Genomic DNA, 24109 nt, shown 5'->3' with positions numbered 1-24109 from the left:
CCAGTATGAAGAACTGGAGAAAACAAGAGCCCGAGAAAAAAGAAAAACACTTCACTCTTGTCTTTCTAATCCGGGAGTTAAGAATCACACCTGTTTCTGTAGTAAGTTTTAAGCATATTTATTCATTATTCACATATTAAATAAATACATGACAAGTACAAGTGAATGCAAGTCTTTATGTTAGTTACTACCCAACATAAAGTACTACCTATGTTAGGTGAAAATTGTGATAAATTAAAAAGTGAGGCTTGTTTTGTAACAGTTTACAATCTAATGGCGGGAACAATCAGGAGTGATATTCAGAACAGAATGGCAGAGGCACTGATGAATCAGAACAGTCACAGGCTGTGAACAAGTGTTCACAGGCTGTGAACAAGTGTCCGGGGGACATCAGGCATAATATAATAAATACTCCACAAAACAGAAGAGGGAAAGTGCCATACTTTCATCTGAATAGTTCCTGGGGGTTAATGTAAATTTGACTTTACTGTAGCTCTTTCATGCCAGAGAGATACATAAAAAATTAAAAAAAAAAAAAAAAGATTATAAGCCCTCCCTAACGTAGCTCATGGCTTAGACGAAGGAAACAAAAACTGGCCGGTGTTTAAAGGACAGTGACGAAGTTAAACGTATTAGAGTTAGACAGAGGAGGGGCACTTATCCCCAGCTCAGGGCGGGCAGGGAGCTTCCTGGGGGAGGTAACAACCGCGCTCAGCCCGCCAGGCACGGGAAAGACCAGACAAAGCAGAGGGTACTGTGTCTGCAAAGCAGCAGAAGGAGGCAAAGGAGAACACCAGGGGTGGATGTCTCATTCAAATTCAAGTCCTTCTGTCCCAAAGGCAAAATCATACAAACCACACAAATTGTAGGAGGCAAAAACTGAGACAGCCTTGGAAAAATCTATACACTAAATGTACCGTAACTGTGAAAGTCTGTCTCTGTTCCAGGCACCGACATCAGTTTGACAAAGAATAAGAAAGCAAAGAGTCACAGTCAGGCTGGAAATATACTTCCAGCCCTAATCCCGTATCTCAGCCAGGGGACGGGCCTCTAGACCCCGAAGCAGGGCTGTGCTAATCTGCCAGTCCCGAGTTAGACTGAATCATGCGGAAAGATGTTTTTAGCAACTCACCACTAGGTAAGCACTGCTGAGGCTGCAATCTGGGGCTGGGACAGGGGCCAGCAGCCACAGCAGTGGGCTGAGCATGCTGATATAAGACACTACAAAGAAAGCGGGGAGGTAGCAGCGGGGCCTTTTTGGCGCTGACTGCACACCCTTCTGTGCCCCAAGCTAAAGCCAGCAAGCAGGCAGACACCCTTCCACAGGGCCTTGGAAAAAGGATGAAGGAAAAGCCTCATCTTCTTCCACTGATTTTCTGTGCCACTGGACACTCGGAGGGTGGCCTGGAATCCTAGGTGAGATCCCTGATCTCGGGGCTTTGTGTTGGCCTGGGAAATCTCTGTTCAGACCCCCCCAGGAAGCCCACTATGTCAAACAGGTGCAAGTGGAGGGCTCCACAGAGCACTGACCGTGCTGCCCGCTCGACCCCGCGCAGGCTGTCCAGTCTGCCCTGTGGCGTGGACGCCAGAGCCACACAGCTGCCTCGCTAAACATCAATGCCAAAGCCACGTAGCGGGCCTCTTTCTTGTTTAAATTTAGTCACAATTTTTGAGGCGTCATTAATGCAAATTCAGATTCCAGCTTATGTTTCACCACTACAAACTTTCTCTTTGCTGCACCCTTCAGAGGACAGAAAGAGCCTTGTTAGGATATATATAAATTTCCCGAATTATTTCTGTCTGATCAGCTCATGCTGCCCTTCAGGCACCAGGGGAGAAGACAGAACAACAACTGAAATATGGTTAATGACTTGGGCTAAATGGCTACTAGGAGAAAATAAAATCCCTTAGAGTGTTTTAACTACCAAACCAACCATAAAATCTCCAAGGAAGGGAAACCCGCTGTAAAACAATGTAATCCTATCACTTCACAGCAGTCTTGCAAGGGCTATTCTTAACTATGTGCTTGAAAAGTAATCTTAGGTGAAAATGCATTACTCTGGAGGCAAGGTGGTTTACACAGATAAAGCATCATGAGCTCCAGTAGCCAGCCACACAGTGTCCAGGAGGAAGGACAGGTATCTGTGCTATTGCTGCACACGCAGAACATGAATCCTGCCAAGTCAGCAACAGCGACTCCGTAACAAAAGACAGCCTGTGTCTCAGAACGTGCTGCTGGCAACGAGGCGCCTCCTACACGCACAGCCCGTTTCTTCTCTTGCTTCTGATTCCTCCTCTGTAAGCTCCTTGGCACAGACCTCCTCCTTCTCCACATTTACCCTCTGCCTTTCTAGTTTCGGGGGTCCCAGGTCCTAATGCTATCCTTTTCCTCCCTGATACTGCTGCCAATGGAAATTCCTAAACCGCATATACGGGCATCCTGCTTCTCTGCTCGAACCCAACGATGCCTCCTGCCTCCTGCCCCTCATTCAATCCACAGTATGAATGAAGGCCAAATACTTTAGCTGACAGCCAAAGCCTGCGTAACATGACTCTTCCTACCACTCCAGGCTTGTCTCCCACCACTCCTCAAATCAGACCCCACCACCTGGCCGAGCTCATCAAGCTGCCATACCACATCCTCCGGGACCATCAGGCTGTGAGGCTGCGGTCCATGTCAGAAACGCCTCCCCTAGTTCGAGTCCTGGTCTGGGAGGATCCCACATGCTGCGGAGCAACTAGGCCCGTGAGCCACAACTGCTGAGCCTGCGCGTCTGGAGCCTGTGCTCCGCAACAAGAGAGGCCGCGATAGTGAGAGGCCCACGCACCACGATGAAGAGTGGCCCCCGCTTGCCGCAACTAGAGAAAGCCCTTGCACAGAAACGAAGACCCAACACAGCCAAAAATAAATAAATAAATAAATAATTAATTAATTAAAAAAAAAAAAAAAAAAAAAAAAAGAACCGCCTCCCCTGAAACCCTGACCTCCCTCTCCTGCCCACTTTTCCTTCTGTGTAGCCACTGCGTCCAGCACAGACTTCTAAGACTGCACTTATCACAGTATCAGCACAGCCATATGCCTCTTCTCCCAGACGAAACTCCTTGGAGGCAGGGACCATGCCTTGATACTCATCCTTGCATCCTAGGACCTGGCCCTGCAGTGGACTCTCAATACACATTTGTGATCCAACTCCCAACTGTAATTACTAGTTCATGGGATTCCATTCATGGAACAGCTATTTACTACGTATCAGACTTTTACATTCTAATGGGAGAGACAAAGAAATAAAATGAAATCAGACATCAGAACACAATTATAAGCTGTAATAAGAGCTATGAAAGAAACAAACAGGAGTGAAATAAACATTAGGATGAGGGGCAGGGATCTGCTTTAAATGAAAGAGTCATGTAAAGCATGTGGTAAAGAGCATTCCAGGCAAAAGGGACCATACAGGAAAAGGCCAGTAGGTGGGAAAGAACTGCTAATTCATGGCATTAAAAGAGGCAAGTCTTTTAGCTGGAGAGTAATGAGAGAGATGGCGAAAAGTCATGTATCTGAAAAATGAATTTGGTGAATTAGGGAGAGTGTGATGACAAGAGGGGCCTGCTAGGCACAGTCAGGAGTCTAAACTTTCTTCTAAGTGCAACAGGAAGCCACCCGAAGGATAGAACCAGCAGTTAAGGTGATCTAACTTACGCTTAAAAAAAGAGCCACAGTACAGCTCCATCAAGTACTCAAAATGACTGTCCAGCCGAGGCCAGCAGCCCAATCTTAAGGCCGTACCTCCACCTGCCAAGCCAGTGTAGAAGCTGAGAGGGCAGATGTCCGACCGGCTCCAAGGACGGCGATGGTTTCCCCATCATCATCCACCACTTTGAAGTCCAGGTCCTCGTTGTATTTTCTGCGCTTCACTTGCCGTCCTGAGCGTCGTTTCTACAGGACAAACACACCCGCCAGAGAGACTATCTGTGAGTCAGAGGGAAAAGCTTGCACAAGGACACGCTCACCTACACTCACTCACAATCGAAGGAGACCTCTCTAACTTCGCAAAAAGAATCTTCCCTAAACATAACTCTTTTCAGAACTAAATTCACTCAAAATGGGACCCAGGTGAGGGAGGGGAGCCAAATCACCAGGATCCAGTGAGAAGAAGGTGTAGCCTCAGAATCCAAGGAAACGTGTTTTATGCCTCATTGCTTCCCCCACCCTGCTTTCTGGAATCGGTTTCTATTCCAGCAAAACAGGGATGGGAAGTAACTTCATCATCTTTGAGGTCCCTTCCAGCATAGCTGGAAGCTCAGGGTTTATGACAATGATTTAATAGTTTTTTTGGTTTTGATTTTTTTTTTTTTTTTTGCCAAATTCACCATACTTACCATGTACTTCTAAACAACTAAATAATACCAATTTTACTAGGACTTATTTTGAGAATCTCCTAACACCCTTTGAAATGCAAGCAGACATCTTAAGTGTGACCAAATAAGATTCGTGACTCACCATGAAAGGACTCATCTATAATTAAGTAGCTTGTGACCTTTTAGAGAGATAACATTCTACAACAAAGCAACCCAGTGGCTTTCCTCAAACAGTAAAACACATGGTTCATCTCTACATACACATCACATCCAAGCAGTAGGAACACTTCTGGGAACCATTCACCAGCTAGCTTACTCTTAGATACTTAAACCTTACAAAACAAAACGAAAAGCCAAACCTCACCCCCCCCTTATCATCTAAAAGATACCTCCTGGGGCTCTCTCTGTGTTCCCATCATTCCTTCACTGTGTCACCTCTATGACATTTAATTTTACATGAAGGATTCCACATAAAAAGCTCTCCCCCCAATCCCGCGTACAGATCACCATCCTAGAAACACTGAACCCCCTGCCAACTCCCATCAACCTGATGTACTTGCTGCTCTGCCCGTCAGGACACTGAAGAGCCACTAACCCAAGTTTACAGGCAGTGAAAGGGGGTCTCTGATCTGACACTCCAGACACTACTACTTATTTACCACTACGACCTTAGGAGCTGACACCTTCCTACAACGAAGATCACCTAGGAATCTATGAGGGTCCAGATGATTCTTAAGGAGCAGTAAGTTGGTCTTACCCTAAATGGCCCCCATGCAGTAGCACAGCCCAGACAAACTGCTGTGGATGTCAGAGGAAACAGCACTCTCAAATATTAGAACTCACGTCCAAGAGAGGCAGCCTCAACTCAGACAGAAAATTCCTACCAATGTCCTGGGCACACTTTGGCATGTTTTCAGAAATCTCACTTAGGTGGACAACTCCTTGTTTCCAAGTTTCCTTACCATCTTGGCAAAATGAATCCATCCCTGACTTCTCCAGCATCTGGGATTATGAAAGTGTCCTTGTGTAGACTGGCCCAGCACGCTGAGCCCTAAATGTATTACCTACACAGCAAAACAGGCCCTCTGAGCCTTACCTAGTTTGGATTACAATTCCACTTTCCACATTCACTCTTACTGCGGCCTAATATCATGCTACTTTGTAAGAAGCCAGCAAACACCACTAAAAAACTGGGAGATTATTAATATAAGGACCAGGATGCTAAAGAAAAGCCTGTGGTCCGTCACCCACTAAAACACTGAAAGCCCAGCCCAGGTCTGTGTGCGAGAGATGCAGGCGGGAGACAGGGAGAGAGGAGTAACAAGATCAGTGTGGGCAAGACCCCGCCCGGCAGCCGTCACGCCCACCAGGGCTTCCGGGCACAGCGGTACCTGGCTGTCTGCAGACTCAGTGGACTCCTCGGGACTCCGCAGGGATGGGTTCGGCAGGCCCTGATCCAGCTCTAAACTCTCCACTGTGGTTTCACTTTTCCTTTTTCCTTTCTTCTTTTTCTCCACTGGGGTTGGTCCTTGCTCCTTGCTACAAGGAGAAATTCAGAATTAAAGCTGTTGGGCAGTTTTTAAAACTAAGATTTCTCATGTGATTACAGTTTTGATAGCACATCCTGGAATTCTTGGGCCAGTATAGGCTTTAATGGAAAATCTACAAGAGTTTCTTCCCAGAAATTTGCAGAAATATGGGAAGAAACATCTACACAGGATGATGCAAAATTCACTTTTTTTATACCCCCTATCATGACTACTATAGATATGATTAATGTGATAAGAAATAAAATAATAGGAACATCTCCAAAAAACCTCACTTCCAGTTTCACATAAATGTCTTCTCTAGGAAGTTCAATTCCTTCACAGATATTGAGAATCATCCACTTCCAATCTCCCTTTAAGTTACATGGGAAGAGACATCTCCCTAATCTGTCATCACCCTCTATTGAGAATGGTCTATGCATAAGAACTTGGAGTGAGTACCAGGAGCTCAAAACTGAAGACAACACTGCCCAGCCCCTGAGGAGGTTGTAATGACAGAATTCCTACAGACCACCTAGAGCTATAGCCCAATGCAGCGATGGATGCTTCTTGAGAGAGGTGGAAATGGGCAAAGTCCATCCACCCTGAAAGGCCCTGCTAAGATGGCAACATCACTAATAAGCCTTTTCGGGCCCTGCTGGCTGATAAAATCTCTTTTCTACACTCCCAAGCACCTCAACTGTGCTTTGCATAAGGTATTCAAACTTTGATCTTTCACCAAAGTTAGTCATTACACGTGACACCAGGCTCAGAACCATAGAGGACCTGGGATCCTCTGCAGTGGCTCGATCAACATTTGCTGAATGGATGAATACTTTACACTTCTCTGAGCTGTCCTATCAGACTCTAAGTTCCCAGAGGACAGAGAGTATGCACTTGATTAAGTTTTGTATTCCTCACAGTGAGTAGTCTTATACCTAAAACATACTAAGTATTCAATATTTACTGGATAGATAGATGGATGCATCAATGGATAGATACGATTACGTGTCATCGGGGAGATTTGGGAAAACACATTTGAGCAGAGATATATACAGAATTTTGATAGACAGAAAGACAGGAATAATAATAATTACAGCTAATTCGTATATAACACCTACTACATGCAGGCACCGTTCTCTAATCCTTTACACGGATTATCTCCTTTACTCTTCACGACAACCTTGTAAGGCAGATAGTATTATCAACCTAATTTTATCAAGAGGCACAGTGAGTTAAGATTTCCAGGGTAACATGGCTAGTAAATGGTAGAGAAAGTACTTAAACCAGGCATGCTCATAACCACCATGGCATTCTTGGGGAATGGAAGAGTGTTAAAGGCACATTTAGTAAAAGATAGCCTGTGTGGCTGGATGACAGGGCAAGTGAACAGAAGCACTAAGTAATGGAGCTGGAAGGAAACCAGGAGTACACGAGGACAGAGAGCTGAGACTCACCCTGTGTGAAAAGGGCATGATGGCGAGCCCAGGCAAGAGGGAATGAAGACCTAGGCGAGATAGGCTCAATGAAAACTCATCGGTGAAAAGGATTTGAAAGATCCAGCAGAAGTAGTACCAGTAAGTCTTGGCAGAATGTGGAGAATGAGGAAGAGCCACGATTACTGGTATTTCCCACCAGGTGAGTTACTGGAAAGTGTGGGGGAAGACAGGGACACCACCGGCCTCGTTCAGAGACGGGAGATCCAATGGGATGAACCCGTACGTAGCGGGACAGCACCCAGCGACAACGGTGATCACCCATCACATGAGTGCAGACCCAGCCCACCCTCGATTCCCTAGGCTGAAGACTGGCTTCCCTACCTATCAGCAAAGTTCTTTATGAAAATTTTTTTGAGGAAATGAAACTCAAGGGATCCTGTCATTTTAGAGAACTGTACATTTTAACAAGAGACCTGTGCTCTCAAGCCAGGGAAAAAAGCACTTCTTGTCAGTTTCAGGACAGGAGACTCAGGTGAAACAGTTTAAAAAGATGCCAAATTTTCACGGGAATATTTATCTCATGTTACATGGCTTCTCGCTAAGAAAATTACATAGCAATTTATATTCTACAAAGCACTTATGTGCTTCTGTCTCGTTGAACTGTTACAACCACGGTGCCATGAGGGAGCCAGGGCACATGAGCTTCATATTCCACATAAAGAAACAGGTTTAAAAGCAACAAAGGCCCCAAAGTTAGCAGCCGAGCAGAGGCCTGCGCTCAGCTCATGTGACTCACAGCCTGTCACTGTTTATACCATATCATGTTTCCTGGCTCCTTTTTTTTTTTTTTTTTTTTTTTTTAACCCCAGGCTCCCTTTCAATAAATGCAAAAACTTCAAATCTCCTTTAATCTTATTTGAATCTCAAAATTATGACCAAAAGAATTGTTAACAAAACATGCCAGTGACCCAAATATACAGAAAAATTCATAAATCCATAGTTGGTTCTCTTAACAAAGGAAGGTTTGTGCTTAATTTTTTGGACACACATTTAAAGACAGCTAACATACCGAAAGTCACCATAATGATCCCGTGCTCAGAACCCCATTTAATCTTCTGTAAAATCTTAAATCCTTCTCCCAACATCTGAAATCAATTTTATCTATCTACTAAATATAACTTCATATTGGAAAACTTTGTCTGTATATGTTTAATCTTCATTTTAAATATTTGTATATAGATGGGCTAGAAACATGCTTCATTGTGAAATATCCCACTGAAAACTAAACCAAGCTCAAGACACAATTAAGGAATAGAACCTCCTCAAAACATTTTTTTTTAAGGAATTTATTTTTATTTTTTGGCTGTGTTGGGTCTTGGTTGCGGCATGCAGGATCTTTTGTTGCAGTGCGTGGGCTCCTCTCTAGTTGTGGCCTGCGGGTTTTCTCTTCTCTACTTGTGGCACGCAGGCTCCAGAGTGCGTGGGCTCTGTAGTTTATGGTGTGCGGGCTCAGTAGTTGTGGCACGTGGGCTTAGTTGCCCCACGGCGTGTGGGATCTTAGTTCCCTGACCAGGGATCAAACCCGCGTCGCCTGCACTGGAAGGCGGATTCTTTACCACTGAACCACCAGGGAAGTCACAGAACCTCCTCAAAATATTAAACCTTACAACAAGGCTTGTATATTTGCCTTCCATGTTTTCAGAAACAAATTAAGTGATGAAAGTAAGGAGGAACTGTAGTCAGGCACCTCCAAAGTCCAGCCTGGGGCACCACGAGATTTCCTAGCCAGAAGCTGAGGGTGGGGTGGAGCAAAGGGAAACTTCTTAAATATATGTCAGTAAAACTGGAAAATGTCTAGTGACACCTACTTACCTATCTGGGGGTAAACAAGAAGATACTCTACCTGGGAAAATCTTGAAAGTGATTTTCTGGAGCTTACCTTTGACAACAGAATCAATTTTGAGTTCCAAAAATTCTTCCTGGAGCTCTTCTGATAAAGACAAATATCAGGAAGAAAAGATTTCTTATAAGCTTATAAATGGGATTTTCAAATAGGACATCAAGAAAGTATCACCTGAATTCATCCTCCAGGAAGACTAGGTGAAATGTGTTTTTCCCGTCTTTGGAATGAGCTTTGAAAACGTTATACTTGAGTTTTATCAAATGAAGACATTTTAACCTCCACATTGCTATACCTACAGATGCATTTGGTCCATGAATGTTTTGTTTGCTCCTTGAAGTTCTACGTTCTTCAAAAATAGTGGTCAAATAATATGTAACAAAACTATGTATGTATGTATGTACCCTTTGATCCAACAGTTCCATTTATAGGAATATACTCTACAGATACACCTCCAACAATATGAAAATATGTATGTACGTGGTTATTCAGCATTATCTGGTAATTTCAAAATAACAAAAAAGACTTAAATGTCCAAACATTAGTGCTGAATAAATGAGGATACATACAAAGGAGTACTATGTAGCTTTAAAAACAATTAAGAAAGAATTCTGTAAACTAATATGGAATGATTTCTAAGATACATTGTTAAGTGAAAAAAGCAAAGTACAAAAGAGTATAGTAATATGCTACTTTTTGTGAAAGAATAAAGAGGAAGTAAGAAAACTTGCATATATCTACTTACTTTACAGAAAGAAACACAAAGAGGATAAACCAAAAAAACAATGATTATCCACAAGGGATAAGTGGAGGGAATGGGGTGGAAGGAGTGACATTTCTCTATCTTTTTATATAAAATCTGACTTTTGGAAGCATGTTACATATCAAAAAATTTAAAAATGAAAGATGAAAACAAGCTGAAATAAATGAATCTAAGTATTTCAAATGAATAACATAACCACACTGAACAGATGGAAAAAAAATCTCATTAATTTATAAACACAATATCTGACTATATACTTTCAGCTTTTGGGAGAAGTAGGGAGAACAGCAAACATATCCTGAACTCTCTTTGGTACGTGTATAGGTGAAGCAATTCTGAAACCATTTTAGTTGTGGTATAGGATTAAACAAATGAGTAAATGTGTTGGTGTTAGGAGCTGTGGTTCTCACCCAAGAAGTGGGAAGACATAAATATGAAATGGTGTAAGGCAAGGAAGATATTGTGGAATGAATCTAAACTGGAGGCCTCAGTGTAATCACATGTTTTCTAAAATAAGTATCTGTATGAACACATGCACATAAATGGGTACATACGCATTATGAATATACTGTGTGCATGTAGGTCTGTATATATGTGCATGTACGTATATGTACCTGTGTCTGTCGTGTATTTTTTCCCTAGCTTTGACAACTGAAAGAGCTGAAAAGCAGAGACGCTCCAAAAGCAATGTGCACACATAGCGCTCAGATTTTGGTTTCTAACACCGAAGTTCCTCACAGAAATGGCTGATTCCAAGACACGGAAGTTATAAGATCAGCCTGAAACATCTTGTTTTGTCAGAGAGTAAAGGGAGTGCTCAACAAAATTAAGGCAGCACGTCAAAAAGGCACAGGAGTCAGCTTAAAGAGCTCACGGTCACAACTGGGGCCATTTGAACACCAAAGTAATCAAGGTCAGTAATGAATTATAAGCCATTGAAAACAATAGGAATCCATTCCAATGACAGATAGACAGATAAATAATGAATAAATGAGGGAGAAAGGAAAGCTCTTGCTTATAGAATACAAACAGTAAATGCAGAAGAATCGGTGGAGTTGGAAAATCATTTTGTAACCACTGTCGTAAACATACGTACAGTCCAGAATCATCAAGGAATGCTAAATCTGGGGGGAGAACAATTTGAAGAGGAACAGGATATTAGCATGATCTTACGGTGTCTTTCCACAGATTGCGTATTAGTTGTACATAAACAAAAGCAGTAACTAGATAAATGGTTACACATAAGAAAATGGTCTTACTCCTAGGAAAGATACACTGGAGTATTTAGGGATAAAAAGGCATGATATTTGCAACTCACTCTCAAATGGTGGAGGAAAAAAACATATAAATATATATAAATATAAATTATTCTGATATATATCTATTCCACGGCTGAAGTGGATACTGTTTGTACAGCATCTTTTTGCTGATAATCAGTACTGATCCCCCAAACCACGACGGTGAACAGAAGGTCAGGATGGGCTATGGTATCCTAGTTCTTTTACCACAGTGATGGACACATGACCCAGAGAGGCGAACCTGGGACTCCTTCCTTTAAAAAAAAAAAAAAAAAAGATTAATTTTTGGTAGGAGTGGGCGGGAAAATGAATCTCTTTCCTCCTAGGTTACAAGGCTGTTAAGCTATGAGCCCACCGTTACAGGCTGGCACAGTTCAACCTTGAGAAGGAAAGCAGTTGTCAAGGATGGAGCTGACACTCAAAGAGATGCAGAAAGGCGGGAGACAAAGATCTCTGTGGAACCCTCAATGGCATAGCCCTTGGTTCTGATTCCTTAAAACCACTGAACCCACTTGTTATTTTTTTTTTTTAACTTAATTCAAGTTGGGTTTATGTCACTTGTAACCAAGAGAGTTCTAAATAATACAAAGGCCGAATAATCTCACCATTTAATGGCACTTGAGGCTGGATCGAAGCAATCTAATTTTTATAATCCTCGCTTTTCCAGCTTTCAGAGTTAGAACAAACTAACTTAGAGGACAGAAAAAAATGGCAGACAAGATTTTAGAGGCTCAAAGTCCCTTTTTCAGTAACAAAACCCAAATTGATTTTATAATAAAACATATATCCATATATCCGCTTTAAAGAAGCATCTATCAAGTATTTATGACATGCAAGAAATTTCCAACATATCAACTATACCATTCATGCAGGACAACTGTCGGGAATAACCAATTAACAGTTTATTAGTAGGCCTCGGCCCCAAAGCCCTCTCACCCTGTCTTCTACACAACTTCATTAGCCAAGATTTTATACATCTTTACTTTCTGCAGTTGCATTAGGAAAATAAGTACCTTTTTTGCCTTCCATATAGGGAACTGTACTATTAAATCACTAGACAGACAGACTTCCTCAACTTTCCTCCTAGCTCTATCTCCAGTTCCCAACCTCCAGCTTTCTTTGCTAGAACTGAGAGTTAGAAACGGAGTCCTGGATCTGAGTATGAAGAGGAAAGTCTGGTTATGTCAAAACACTGTACGAGACTCACTGCTATGAGTCTTTTATTACTTTGCCCCCATGGATTCCAGGTATTGAAAAAATTTAATCTACCAAACCAAGTACATTATTTCAAAATGACTCCCCTTCCTATTTTAAAATTAAATCTTATAAAATGTCCATCGAAGTCTTAGCAGGAAACAATCAGTTACTGCCACAGTGAGTTGCCTTTACCCCCAAATTCAGGATGACTGAAAACAGCTCACAGTGCCAATTACTGCCTCCGCAGATGTGCACGCACCTGGGGAGTCCAGCCCGGGATCCACTGCCCCACTCGAGGAACAACTCTCCAGAAAAGCTCCCAACCCAGGCCTTGTCGCGGGCTCTGATCCTCTTCCCGGAAGTACAGCACTGAAAACGTGGACATTACCCCAGAGAGCTCATTTGCACACTTAATCCAACTTTTACTTAATGCCCATATTCGTTCAGTCTATATAGAGAGAGCTGAGTTGAGCATAGGTTTTTTAAGATATTGGTTAAGAGACTTCCCTGGTGGTCCAGTGGGTAAGATGCCGCACTCCCAATGCAGAGGGCCCTGATTCGATCCCTGGTCGGGGAACTAGATCCCGCACATGTGCTACAACTAAGAGTTTGTGTGCCGCAACTAAGAAGACTGCATGCCGCAACTAAGAAGTCCACATGCTGCCACTAAAAGATCCCGCATGCCGCAACAAAGATCCCGCGTGCTGCAACTAAGACCCGGCACAGCCAAAATAAATAAATAAATACTTTAAAAAATAGATATTGGTTAAAAGAAAAACATATACCCAAAACAAATGGTTTGGGTGCAGATACAGTCATCTGTAGACAAAATGTGAACCATATCTCCTTGTCCTCAACCCCTTTAATCATATCATTAGCACCATCAAAACAAAGATTATACAAGTTTGTGACATTATCATAGTAAAAAATGAAACAAAAACATTACATACTTATAATATGAAAAAGTAGAGTTTTAACAAATAATCTTATTAAAAGTGATAAAAGCAAATGAAAATAATTTTTTTTAATGTAGAAGGGCTTCAAATGAAACATACAATCACCAAATCCCACTTTCCAGAGAGATTTGCTTTTGACTGATACCTCTCTAACTCCAAATATGTTCATGCCTCTAGTTCTTTATTTATCAACACTAAGCAATAGCTACTCACATCCTGATACGAAAGTTGATGAATTTAGACCTCATATTATCTCCCCTATTACTCTACTCTAGTTGTTTGATGAATTCTTTTAGTTTAGGCTACCGTGTTTTAAATTTTTATTAGTCCTTTCTTGTTTTCTGACTGTTCCTTTTTCGTGATAACCCATTCCTGTTTGCAGACAAGACATCATCTTGAATTTGAGGATACTAACTTAAAATCTTTACAAGTCCTTTTCCTTGAATTGTTTCTTCTGAGGACAGTTGTCCTGGTCATTCCTCTTTTTCCTGCGTCCTTGCTGCTTTTCCTCTATGGTCTCGGGATCTTTGCTGGACTATTCCTATTTAAAATGAATGAGGTTGATAACGCAGGTGGCTGATGAGGCTCTCTGCTGCTGAGTAAGTCACTTTCTCCAACAAGCCTCAGCCCTGAATGGGAGGCCTGGCCTGGGACTCTGCATACACAGGTGGCTGCCCCTTTCTCCCCCTTTTAGGGGTATGGGCAGGGAAAGGCAGAGAAGCCTGGGCTCCTGTGCCCCCTTGTTGTGGATGTCAGTCTCCACTTGGAGCCTAGACCCTCTTCCAGAGCAAACTGCTCAATATCTTTAGAGTAACTGTCTGACTTCAGCCTGGAGCTGACAAATCATGCAGCTACTCTGAAGATAGTCCCTTGATCAGCCACCTCCAGTTCTGGCCCTTCTCCAGGGCTGCCAGGGCCATTGTGAGGAGGAAGCACTTCTACCTCTGCTACAGACATAGCTCCTGCATGTGCTCTGAGCTGGGACTCCCTCCACAGTGTTCACCCATCAGTATGATACTATGGGTCTCCCTCATCCAGAAATTCATAACATCTCTTACCTTCGAAGAATTTATTCCCTTCTGTTCTTCCTGTCATTTCATTAAAGAGCTGACGAAGAAGGGAAAATAAACGTACGCTCTGCCTACCATTTTAAAACTGGAAATCCCGCAAAGAACATTTATTTAAATACCATTTTGCTTTAAGTCTTTTCTCATCTATTAATTCCTTTAATAACTAGCTCAATACTCACCTCTTTCAAGGGACTCCCTAGACTAGAACTGAAAGACTCTCTCTTTTTTTTTTCTCTTGGCCGCACCATGTGGCTTGTGGGAGCTCAGTTCCCTGATCAGGGATAGAACCAAGGCCACGGCAGTGAAAGCCCAGAATACTAACCACTAAGCCACCAGGGAACTCCCTAAATACTCTTAATCCTCTAAATCCTTTCAGCTAATTCTATATACAGTTATACTAGGTTCTTTCATTTGTTTATATTTTTGCCTGTTTTTGGAACACTTGCAAGGCTGTTTCTCTAACTTGTGAAAGTTCCCCAATGACAAGGCTCATAGATACCACTGTGATACCTTCCTTCCTCCACTATCCCATTCCCAACAAAAGTACTCATAAACAAAACAAGGCACACAGGAGGCAATAAATACATACTAGGATAAGTAAATGAGAAGGTATTCATCAAGCATTTTTGTTTAAGTAACTGTTTCCTTACAGACGGAGTAAAGGTCTACTATACACCAGACCCTAATTCAGAAAGCCCTAGGAATTACAGAGTAAGCACTCCAGGAGCTCTTAAAAAAACAGGAATGGTGACTTAGTCCAAAGCTTTAGAGGTGGGTCTCTGACATTATCATTTAGATTTCTTCCCTACTTAACATAAAGCCCAGTGGGTTCCAAGCAGAGGGTCTCTACTCAGAACTCATTCATGTCTTTATATTTGTCTTCTTTCTTCTAATAAATGATCAGAATATAAAAAGTCTCCCAACAGAAAGAATCTTGTCAACGGACACTCTCGAGCCTCCATAAAGATCTGCACGCTGAACAAAGACAGGTGATTGACAGTGAGGCAGAGCTGAAGTGGTTGAATTTTATTACCCCTCCCGCAACACAGTTATCAGCTGACTCACCGTTCAAACAGTGATATAATCAGGTTTGGGGCTTACCTTTCTAGAAGCAACCATCGAAGACAAAAATCAGAAAACATAAAACTTTCCTACCAGGATGTTATCAAACCTACCGAATTTTGGAGGAAGATCTGTTCTGGGTTGACAAACCCAAACAAATGGGGGTAAAAAGCTGAGGCACAAAAGCTGAGGTTAATGAGACCATTCATTTCTTTTCATCGTTTTGGTTTTTTCATTCCTAGCAGATGTTAGATAGCCCTCCACTTGGGCCAGCACACTGATTCACTTCTTGACTTTGAGAGAGAACATAAACCATTCTGACATGTGTGGAAATTCCAAAACTTATGCTCTGCCCTCAACCAACAACATGGACACCAACACTCAAGACCCTGGCTTACAAAGGCAACCTCCAGCTCAGTCAGAGCGCCTGGCTCCCGGTTTGAGAGGGCAACCCAAAGGGCCATTGACCTACCTCCTGACGCCCTCACGCACACTGGAATGGCCCATCTTTCCTGCTCACCAAGCCATGCTTTAATGCCATGAAGCTGACTTTTACTAAAGGCCATTTCAAAAAAGAAATATGAAATTCACAGGCACATAGAAGCATTTGACGTAAAAAACTGTTGAGGACAGTATCCACTACGTCACATAATGTTCTCAACTGGTAAAAATTTGACTTCCCTGAGGAACTGGCCCAGCGCTTTTCTAATCTCAAAGCATTTTCCCAAAGCCCTTATCAACATTACCTGACCTCGCAAACCTGAGGCCTGCCTTCCTCTCTGAGCCCCTCGCTGCAGCTATGCGGGCCGTGGGTGTCCACGTATGTACAGGTCTGCGCATGTGTTTGTAGGTGTACGTGTATTTGTGTATATCTTCTTATGCCAGCGGCCCCATCCTCTTCGGGAAAAGGTACTATAATTAAAAAAGAGTAAAAGCAAATAAACTGTACTTGTGAATTTTAAATTTCAGAGTCAGGGAAATGACAGAGAGCCTAACTTGGCTTCCTGGAGGAGCCTTCTTGCTTTTTATATAATAAAGGAGTGAACTAGGCTCATACTCCAAGATAGTTTGGAGGGAAAGGCAGAGAGGGTAGGTTTTTTTTTTTTTTGGAGTATAATTGCTTTACAATGGTGTGTTAGTTTCTGCTTTGTAGCAAAGTAAATCAGCTATACATATACATATATCCCCATAAGAGAGGGTAGTTTTTGTTTTTGTTTTTTTAAAGGCTTCTCCTACCTGAGTGTTTTTACCCGCTAAGCAGTAAGTGGATATGTGTCGCTACTAATATCATCCTTGAAAAGGAACATCTGCTAGACTCTGTCATCTGTTTAGGAGGGGAACTGTGTTCAGTTATCTATCTGCTGCCTCAAGTGCAAAGAGACACAGCACAGGAAAAAGCTGGGGCCATCTTAGTCCTTGAGAGGATCCTATGGAGTGTGCAAACTAAAATCCTGTAGAAGAGGGGCCGTTTCCTACAAATAAAAAACAAATTTCTCTGACACTGGGATCGCCCCACTGTTATCCATTCCTGACCTTCCCTAGCAAAGTGAAAAGAGGCGCAAAGCTGCGGAGAAAAAAGTGGGTTTTCCAGTCAGCCTGGAGCCCAATCCTGACGGCGCCGCTCATTAGCTTGGTGCCTTGGACAAGTTACCTCGAAGTTTTCATTTCTAAAATTATGAAGTTTATAAGAATAAAATATTTCATTATAACCACCTCCTGTTATTTAACAATGGGATCTTATATGGATCTCATTTTCAGGGAGAAGAGCTCTATCCATTTGTTCTAAGAAAACAAATTATATATATAAAGTATTTTAAAATAATATATAAACCACACACACACACACACACACACACACACACACCCCTTCTATGTGTCCAACAACCAACAAACCTCTCTGCTGACCAACCCCAGGGACATAAAAGACACAAAGCACGGTGGTCCTGACCTCAGGCACTTCACTTTTGTTGAGGAGACAGGTCATACATACAAGAAAATACTGGGTTATGACTGAGAGACAGCCTACTGCAGAGGTTAGTGTATAAGACTGGGAATCAGGAGGTCTGCGTTTATGACACACCCTTGCAAACAAGTCACTTCTTTGTGGGTCTGTTTCCCTGGCTGCTTGCAGCAGGGCTGGACTAGATCTCTTTTATTCTTCAAGGTCTAAAAGTCTTTGATTTGTGATACAAGTGAGGCCCCAAGGGCTGTGGAAATTCAGAGGGGACGCGCTAGCACAGGGTGTGGGAGCTCTGTGGAGGAACTGGGTGGGACTTGCACTCAGAGCTGAAGAAGGGAAGGACTTGGGAGTCTGAGAGGAGGACAAAGGGCATAATGTTGGAGAAGAGCGATCCAGAGGAGGAGGAGCCAAGTACCTTATTTAAGGCCTAAGGAGATGCATCTAGCCGGCCAGGTCTGCTGCCAGAGACCACGAGGCAGGGAGAGGTCAGACCCCAAAGGGTTTGGATAACACAAAAAAAGAGTCTGGATTTTGTCCTGGAGGCAGTAGGAACAATCAGAAGTGTCTAAGCAGGTATAATTGTTAGAGGGAATCGCATCTCCCTGCCCTCCATATTTTCATGCTTCCCTACTCCCAAGGAGGGATCAATACCGGACACATATTTTCGGCCCTTCTTAGAATTCCTCTCACTTCCCTGACCTTCTCTGACTGGGGACCTATGGGACTGCTGAGACTTGGGAAAAGGAATGAAGCACCCAGGGCCCAGGGTCCTCCCTCTGCTTCAGGGACGTGCCTGCAGTTCTGGTGGATGAACTCAACTGAGTGAGTAACAGGAAGCCCGATTCTGGCCACAAGCCAGTGCAAGTTCTTCAATCTGGCCCATAATAATAAAGCTGATAACTCTATCTCCATCTCTGTTGACTATTTCCCAGCTGATTTGGAAAGGAGAGAGGGAAGAGGGGGTTTGACTGACCACCACCACCAGCTACAAACATAAGTAAGATAACAGCAGGGCTTCAGAAAGATTAGCCAGGTGGCAGCTGGCAAGATGGACTGAAGCAGGAAAAGACCAGAAGCCCTTAAATCAGCTGTGAAGCTCCTCCAATAATCCAAGCATCCAGCGAATCATCTGTAACCACGGAGTGTTATCCAGGGGCTAATCAATAAGGACTCAAATCAAAACATGTACTTAAGCCAATCTGCAAGAGAGTAAATCAAAGAGCACAAAAAGTAAGACTTAATTACCAACATATTTTTTATCAATTAATGTCCTTTCAGAACTAGAACTGCTTTTGCTGCCTAGTGGGATCATAAATTAAAGGAGCCAAAGCAATTTTATAAATATATAAAAGACAAGAAAGGCTCACCAGTCCAGAACCCTATCTGGGTTACATGGAAGAATTCCATGATGTTAACAGGTCAGTCTTACACAGCCCCCAAATCAAGGAAGGTTGAAAGCCTCGTGAAACTTGTCCACATTCCCAAAGAGATAACCAGCCTTATCTGTCAGTATCCTCTCAGAGTGTGTCTCCTGGATTTCTAAACCTCAAGAGGTTCTGCTGTCTTCTAAGTTGGCAGACTTAGAAGCACTTCTCCAACGCACTTATATTTTATACAACCTAACTAGATCCAAATCATTTCCCTTAATATTGCTATGCATACATTTGACATCCAACCTTGTTTGTGAAATGCCTCCTCCTCATTGCCCCCAAACGGAATCTACGGCAATGTCGGTATACCCGTCACCTTGTTTCATATCCCACACAAAGTAAATATGAATTCCTTTAAGAAGAAGTTGATAAAATTGTAAGCACCAGAGACCAGTGGCTAAAGTGAGCCCTGATACCTATGACTTTCTACTGCCTCTAGACACAAACCAAACTCCTTATGAGAGCTGTCAGACCCTCCTCTAATGGCCCTAATTCTAAAACACCATCCTTGAGGATTCTTCTTTGTTTCCTGTAATAACCAAAGTAAGTCACTCCACTAGCTCATGTCTGAATCTCCTTCTTCACACATGCTGCCACACTGAAGAACCACTTCAGCTTCTCCAAAATAATTTGGTAAGTTTTTGGCAGAAGATAGAAACTCAACTCCACCACTCCCCACACAAGCCACCCCACCCACATCAGACATCAGTGTGTGCGCACGAGGTTCACCCGGAAACAGGGCCCATACGTTGCTCATTAGTCAGACTCCTGATTTTACCTACTTCTTTTGACCTTCTGGTGAGGTTATTTTATGTCCATTCACTGTGAACTACATTCCTGGGATCCCACCCAAGCCTCTACGATAAACAAAAGGTAAAATCCCCTGCCAGGCAGAAGGGAGTGAATATTATAAGGCAGTTTTAACTTGGATTAGAAAATTATCCATCTGGTCCCAACAAACTGTCCTTCTGAAAATGAACCGAACCATAAAATAATTTCTGAGTAGCAGCACACGCCACCTAAAATGCTTTCTCTCTTTAAAATGTACTTCCTTTATGCCTGACCCTGTACAGGTCTGATGGCCCCATTACTTTATATTCTGTTAGCAATTGCATCAACCTCTGCATCTTTATGCGTGCTCCTGGTCTATACTCTGCCTTTGCACTTACATTTTAGAAACTTAAATTCCTTAAATTCCCCTTAAATATATATAGAGGTTATATATTTTTTATTTTGTACGTCCTCAAAAAGTTTAAATCTAATATTCTCCACCAAGAATTTAGAAAGAGATGAAACGAAGAACATTACATTTGTATACAGATGACAAATATTTAACTCCCCGAATAAAGTGTGTGTTTGGATCCTAATAGGATCTACAGCCAGGGCCCCCGACATCACCCCGGCAGCCAATCTGTCCCCACGCCCTCTGCTCTCTCTACAGGTCACTTCGGTCTGTCTCCTCTGGTCTCAATGACTCACCGTTTCCTGAGCACCTGCTGACATGTCAGGCACCGTGTTAGATACCGAATGAGAGAAACAGACCAGGCGTGGGCCTGCACTAGGGAGCTCGCAGCCCAGGAGAGCCAGGCAGCCCTTCTCTGTCTGGAACTCTGCGCACACCCACGGCTCTCCCAGACCCCAGCACTGTGCGCCCTCCTGACGGCTGCTCCTCTGCCAGCCTACATTGCGGCCGTTCCCCAAATCGCTGCCCTCCCCGTGTCACACCTGTGACGTCCCTTCCCTGACACCCTGTGTGTGCTAACATATTTCACTTCTCCTTAATCCAAAGGGAATGGCAAGACATTGCAGGCACAGTATTAATTAAGGAGGTGAGAAGGTGGTTTACTTTGGCTGAAAGTGGGGAAGTCATGTCCAGGGGGGCTGGAGTAAGGCCAAGGCCAGCCGCTCTGTGGAGGCAGAGCCTGGGGCTCGGGACGGGAAGAAAGAGACGCACCTGGCCTTCTTGGACTTCGTCCTGGCTGCAGAGTCAGGGCCGCTCCTCTTCTCTTTGGCCTCCTTGGGGCCCGAGGCCTCCCGGGGCTTCCGCACCTTCTTGGCCCCGTCCTTCTGCTTGGGCTCCTTGGGCTCCTTGGCCTTCCTGGGCTCCTTGGCCTTCCTGGGCTCCTTTGGCTCTCTAGGTTCACGCTTCCTCTTTGGCTTGGGCTCCCTGTCCTTGCTTCCCTTTGCTGCCCCTTCTTGCTCTCCTGGATCCTTTTTCTTCCGTTTCTTCTTCACGCCAGTGCCTCCTCCTCCACTGTCCTCCGTCCCGTTATGGGATGTCGTTTTCCTGGGGAAAAGGGTCTCAGCGTCCTCTTCAGCAGCATATAGGTCCTTCTGCGGCAGACAGGGACGGGCAACATCTTCAGTTTTCTCCTCCTGATCAGTGCTGTGGTCAAACGGGGAGGGGGATTTGTAGTCAAAATTGACAGAGGCATCAGACATTGGGGAGTGATTCAGAACTTTTAAATTTGACAACTGTAAAAGAGAGAGAGACAAGCATATTACTCTTCCACTGCAAGCTTCACAGAAATAGTGATATTAACTTTGAATGCATGGACTTGTTCAACATCTCCTGAGTGCCTGCAATGTGGTAGTTCCTCCCGTGCCAGGTCATGGGCATAGAGTGGCAAACAGGACACACATTATGTTTGCTTTTGCCCTTGTGGAGCAAGGCCCTTGTGGACTAAGTCGTTAGTATATTATGTAAAAACCTGAAGGATTTCCATGTTACGTGCAGAAATCTGAAACACCTTTTTAAGCTCCATTTCTAGAACTGGCAACAACTGTCTCCCACAAAATACCTTTAGATTCTGCTAGCAGACACGAATCCTAGGCACACTGTTCTGACCCTGAGTGGCATTTATCATGCTGATATACAAGTTACTGTTCAAATGTATTCATGAATAAAGGTGATGTCACCAGGGTGATAAGGATGTGGGGTCAACCTCAACATCTTGCTTTATTTCCCCAAATCTCTGCTCTCACATATCATCAAGCAGCATTAACATTCACCTGGTTTGACTGTCAATGAGAACATCTGGATCATTCAAAACTATACCTTTTATTTTTAACTAAAAATAGTGTTCTTCTGTATGATCATCTAACTCTGTCACCAGACTCAGTAGCAGATAACCTCTGACCACTTGCAAAAACCAACTAACGTACGGGAGGGTGCTTTACTGTGATACATGCCTTTAGAAAGAAAGTGTCATAGGTGCTGAAGGCAACGCTAAAAAGAACATTTCAAAGCTGTTTTAGAGCACCACCAAATAAAAGTGCAGCCTCCTGACATGACAACTTTTAAGGAAACATCTCTTTGGAAGCAGAAGGTATATCTCATGTTTTCAGGCCTGGTGTCACAAAGTACATTTGTCATTTCATAACAAGGCTGGGGTTGCCAATAATCTGATAATAACGTGGGTGCTAGTTTCAGGGAACAAAGAAATAACTCAGGGAGAGACAAGCAGGCTTTCCAGGAAGATGGTTACAATCATCTTTGGATGATGGCTTAGGACCAGCCCCATTTTTGAGTAGCCTGCTCTCTTACCAAGGGGCCTGGCCTGTGCTGAAGGGCACAGACACGTGCCAGATGGTGTGGTTTCTCTCTGGCGTTCTGGTTACCCAATCTCTGCTGAGATTTCCTGGCCCACCCTGGAACTGACGGGGAGTGCAAAACTCAGCTGCATATTTCCCTGCTGTTCTTCTTCCCAGTTCCCTTTCATAGTCTGATACTCCCAAACATAACACTGAGAATCCCAGGAGAAAACGATGAAAGAAAAGGAGGATGCTTTTGGATTTTTTATCATAAATAAAGTCCAGTGTCATAAACAAGCCTAAATCCAGAGGGAACTGGTCATTCTGGCAGGACTCACTACTCGGGGAGGGGGGGGGGGGGAGGAAAACAATTCAGTTTGTCACCTCATTGCTGATTCAGTACTTAAGGCTTAGGAAAAAGAGGAGCTAAGTGAACTTAAAAGAAATTTAAATCAATCAAATACAAGAAAATGGTTTAGATGGTAAATTTTATAATTATGTGTTTTCTACCACAATAAAAAGACAAAAAAAGAAGGGAGGAAGGGAGGGAGGGAGGGAGGGAGGGAGGAAGGAAGGAAGAAAGGAAGGAAGAGAGAAAGAGAAAGAAAGAAAAGAAAAGAAAGAAAGAAAGAGAAAGAAAGAGAGAAAAGAAAAGACAGCAAGCAACTCAACAGTACGGTAACAGGTATCCAGTTAAAGCTGGGATCCTATGACCGCATAACCATCCCTGGGATGTTACTTAATTATGTGCCAGGGACACCTGGCCCTCAAGGAATAAGTTTTTGCTTATCATGCAAGGGTGGACACACTAAAAAAGCAAGAGACACAGGTTTGTTTATTAAAGAGGCTTTAAAAGACAACACACTGAAGACCTAATTCCATCAAGGCAGCACTCTGTAGGTCAAAATGAGACCCTCTCCTCAACTCATACCTCATGTCAAGGTCTCTCTTTTTGGGGCTCTCCAAAAAGCTGAGCAGGTAGCTCAGGCAGGTGTGGTGGTAACTGATATTCAATCATTAGGCAATAACATTAACAGCAGCTAGCAGCTACTGGACAGACATCAAATGGATATACTCGGAATTACGCAAAGCATGTTTCATGACATCTCTAATCTTTTCAACAATCCTACAAACTTAGCACCATGCTGCCTATTTTGTATATGGAGAAATGAATGACTATTGATGCTAAGTGATGTGCCCAAGGCCATACAACAAGTGAGCAGAGAAGCCTGGATCTGAGCCCTCTGGCCAAATGCTTGTTTCATTGAGCATTTCATGACATGTCAGGGAACCAGGCCACCAGACCAGCATGATGACATTTGGTTAGAAACGTTAAATGTGATGGTGTGCACAACCGCTTTAGGAAACGGTCAGGTGGTTCTTTATAAAGCTAAACACATACCTACCTGATGTCCCAGCAATTCTATTCCCAGGAATCCTAGAGAGTTGTCTAGTCCACTCCTCATTTTACAGATAAGATAATCTGTTTAGAGATTTAGAGGTTTAGAGAGAGAAAGCAATTTGTCAAGATATATTCCTAGGAAGTTGGTAGAGCTGGGACAAGACGTGCGGCACAATCAGCCAGTGTTTAAAAAGGAGGAAGTGTTCCAAAAGGCAG

At 43.2% G+C, this 24109-nt stretch overlaps 1 protein-coding gene across 1 annotated transcript in view; it reads right to left on the bottom strand.

Annotated features, from left to right (window-relative positions):
- The window catches only part of CHD6 (chromodomain helicase DNA binding protein 6), a 210138-nt gene that overhangs the window by 108847 nt on the left and 77182 nt on the right, over nucleotides 1–24109 (bottom strand). The window contains exons 3-5 of the mRNA XM_082359464.1: nucleotides 20912–21432; nucleotides 5748–5895; nucleotides 3785–3934 (exon numbers count right to left, since the gene is read on the bottom strand). Of these exons, the coding sequence (XP_082215590.1) occupies nucleotides 3785–3934; nucleotides 5748–5895; nucleotides 20912–21432 (819 nt within the window). The remainder of the gene's footprint in view (nucleotides 1–3784; nucleotides 3935–5747; nucleotides 5896–20911; nucleotides 21433–24109) is intronic.

Source organism: Balaenoptera borealis, assembly GCF_965194805.1.
Source record: "Balaenoptera borealis genome assembly, chromosome: 16".
NCBI classification, from domain to species: domain Eukaryota; kingdom Metazoa; phylum Chordata; class Mammalia; order Artiodactyla; family Balaenopteridae; genus Balaenoptera; species Balaenoptera borealis.
Note: the sequence above shows the minus strand (reverse complement) of the source record. Positions and strands in the feature narration are given on the sequence as shown.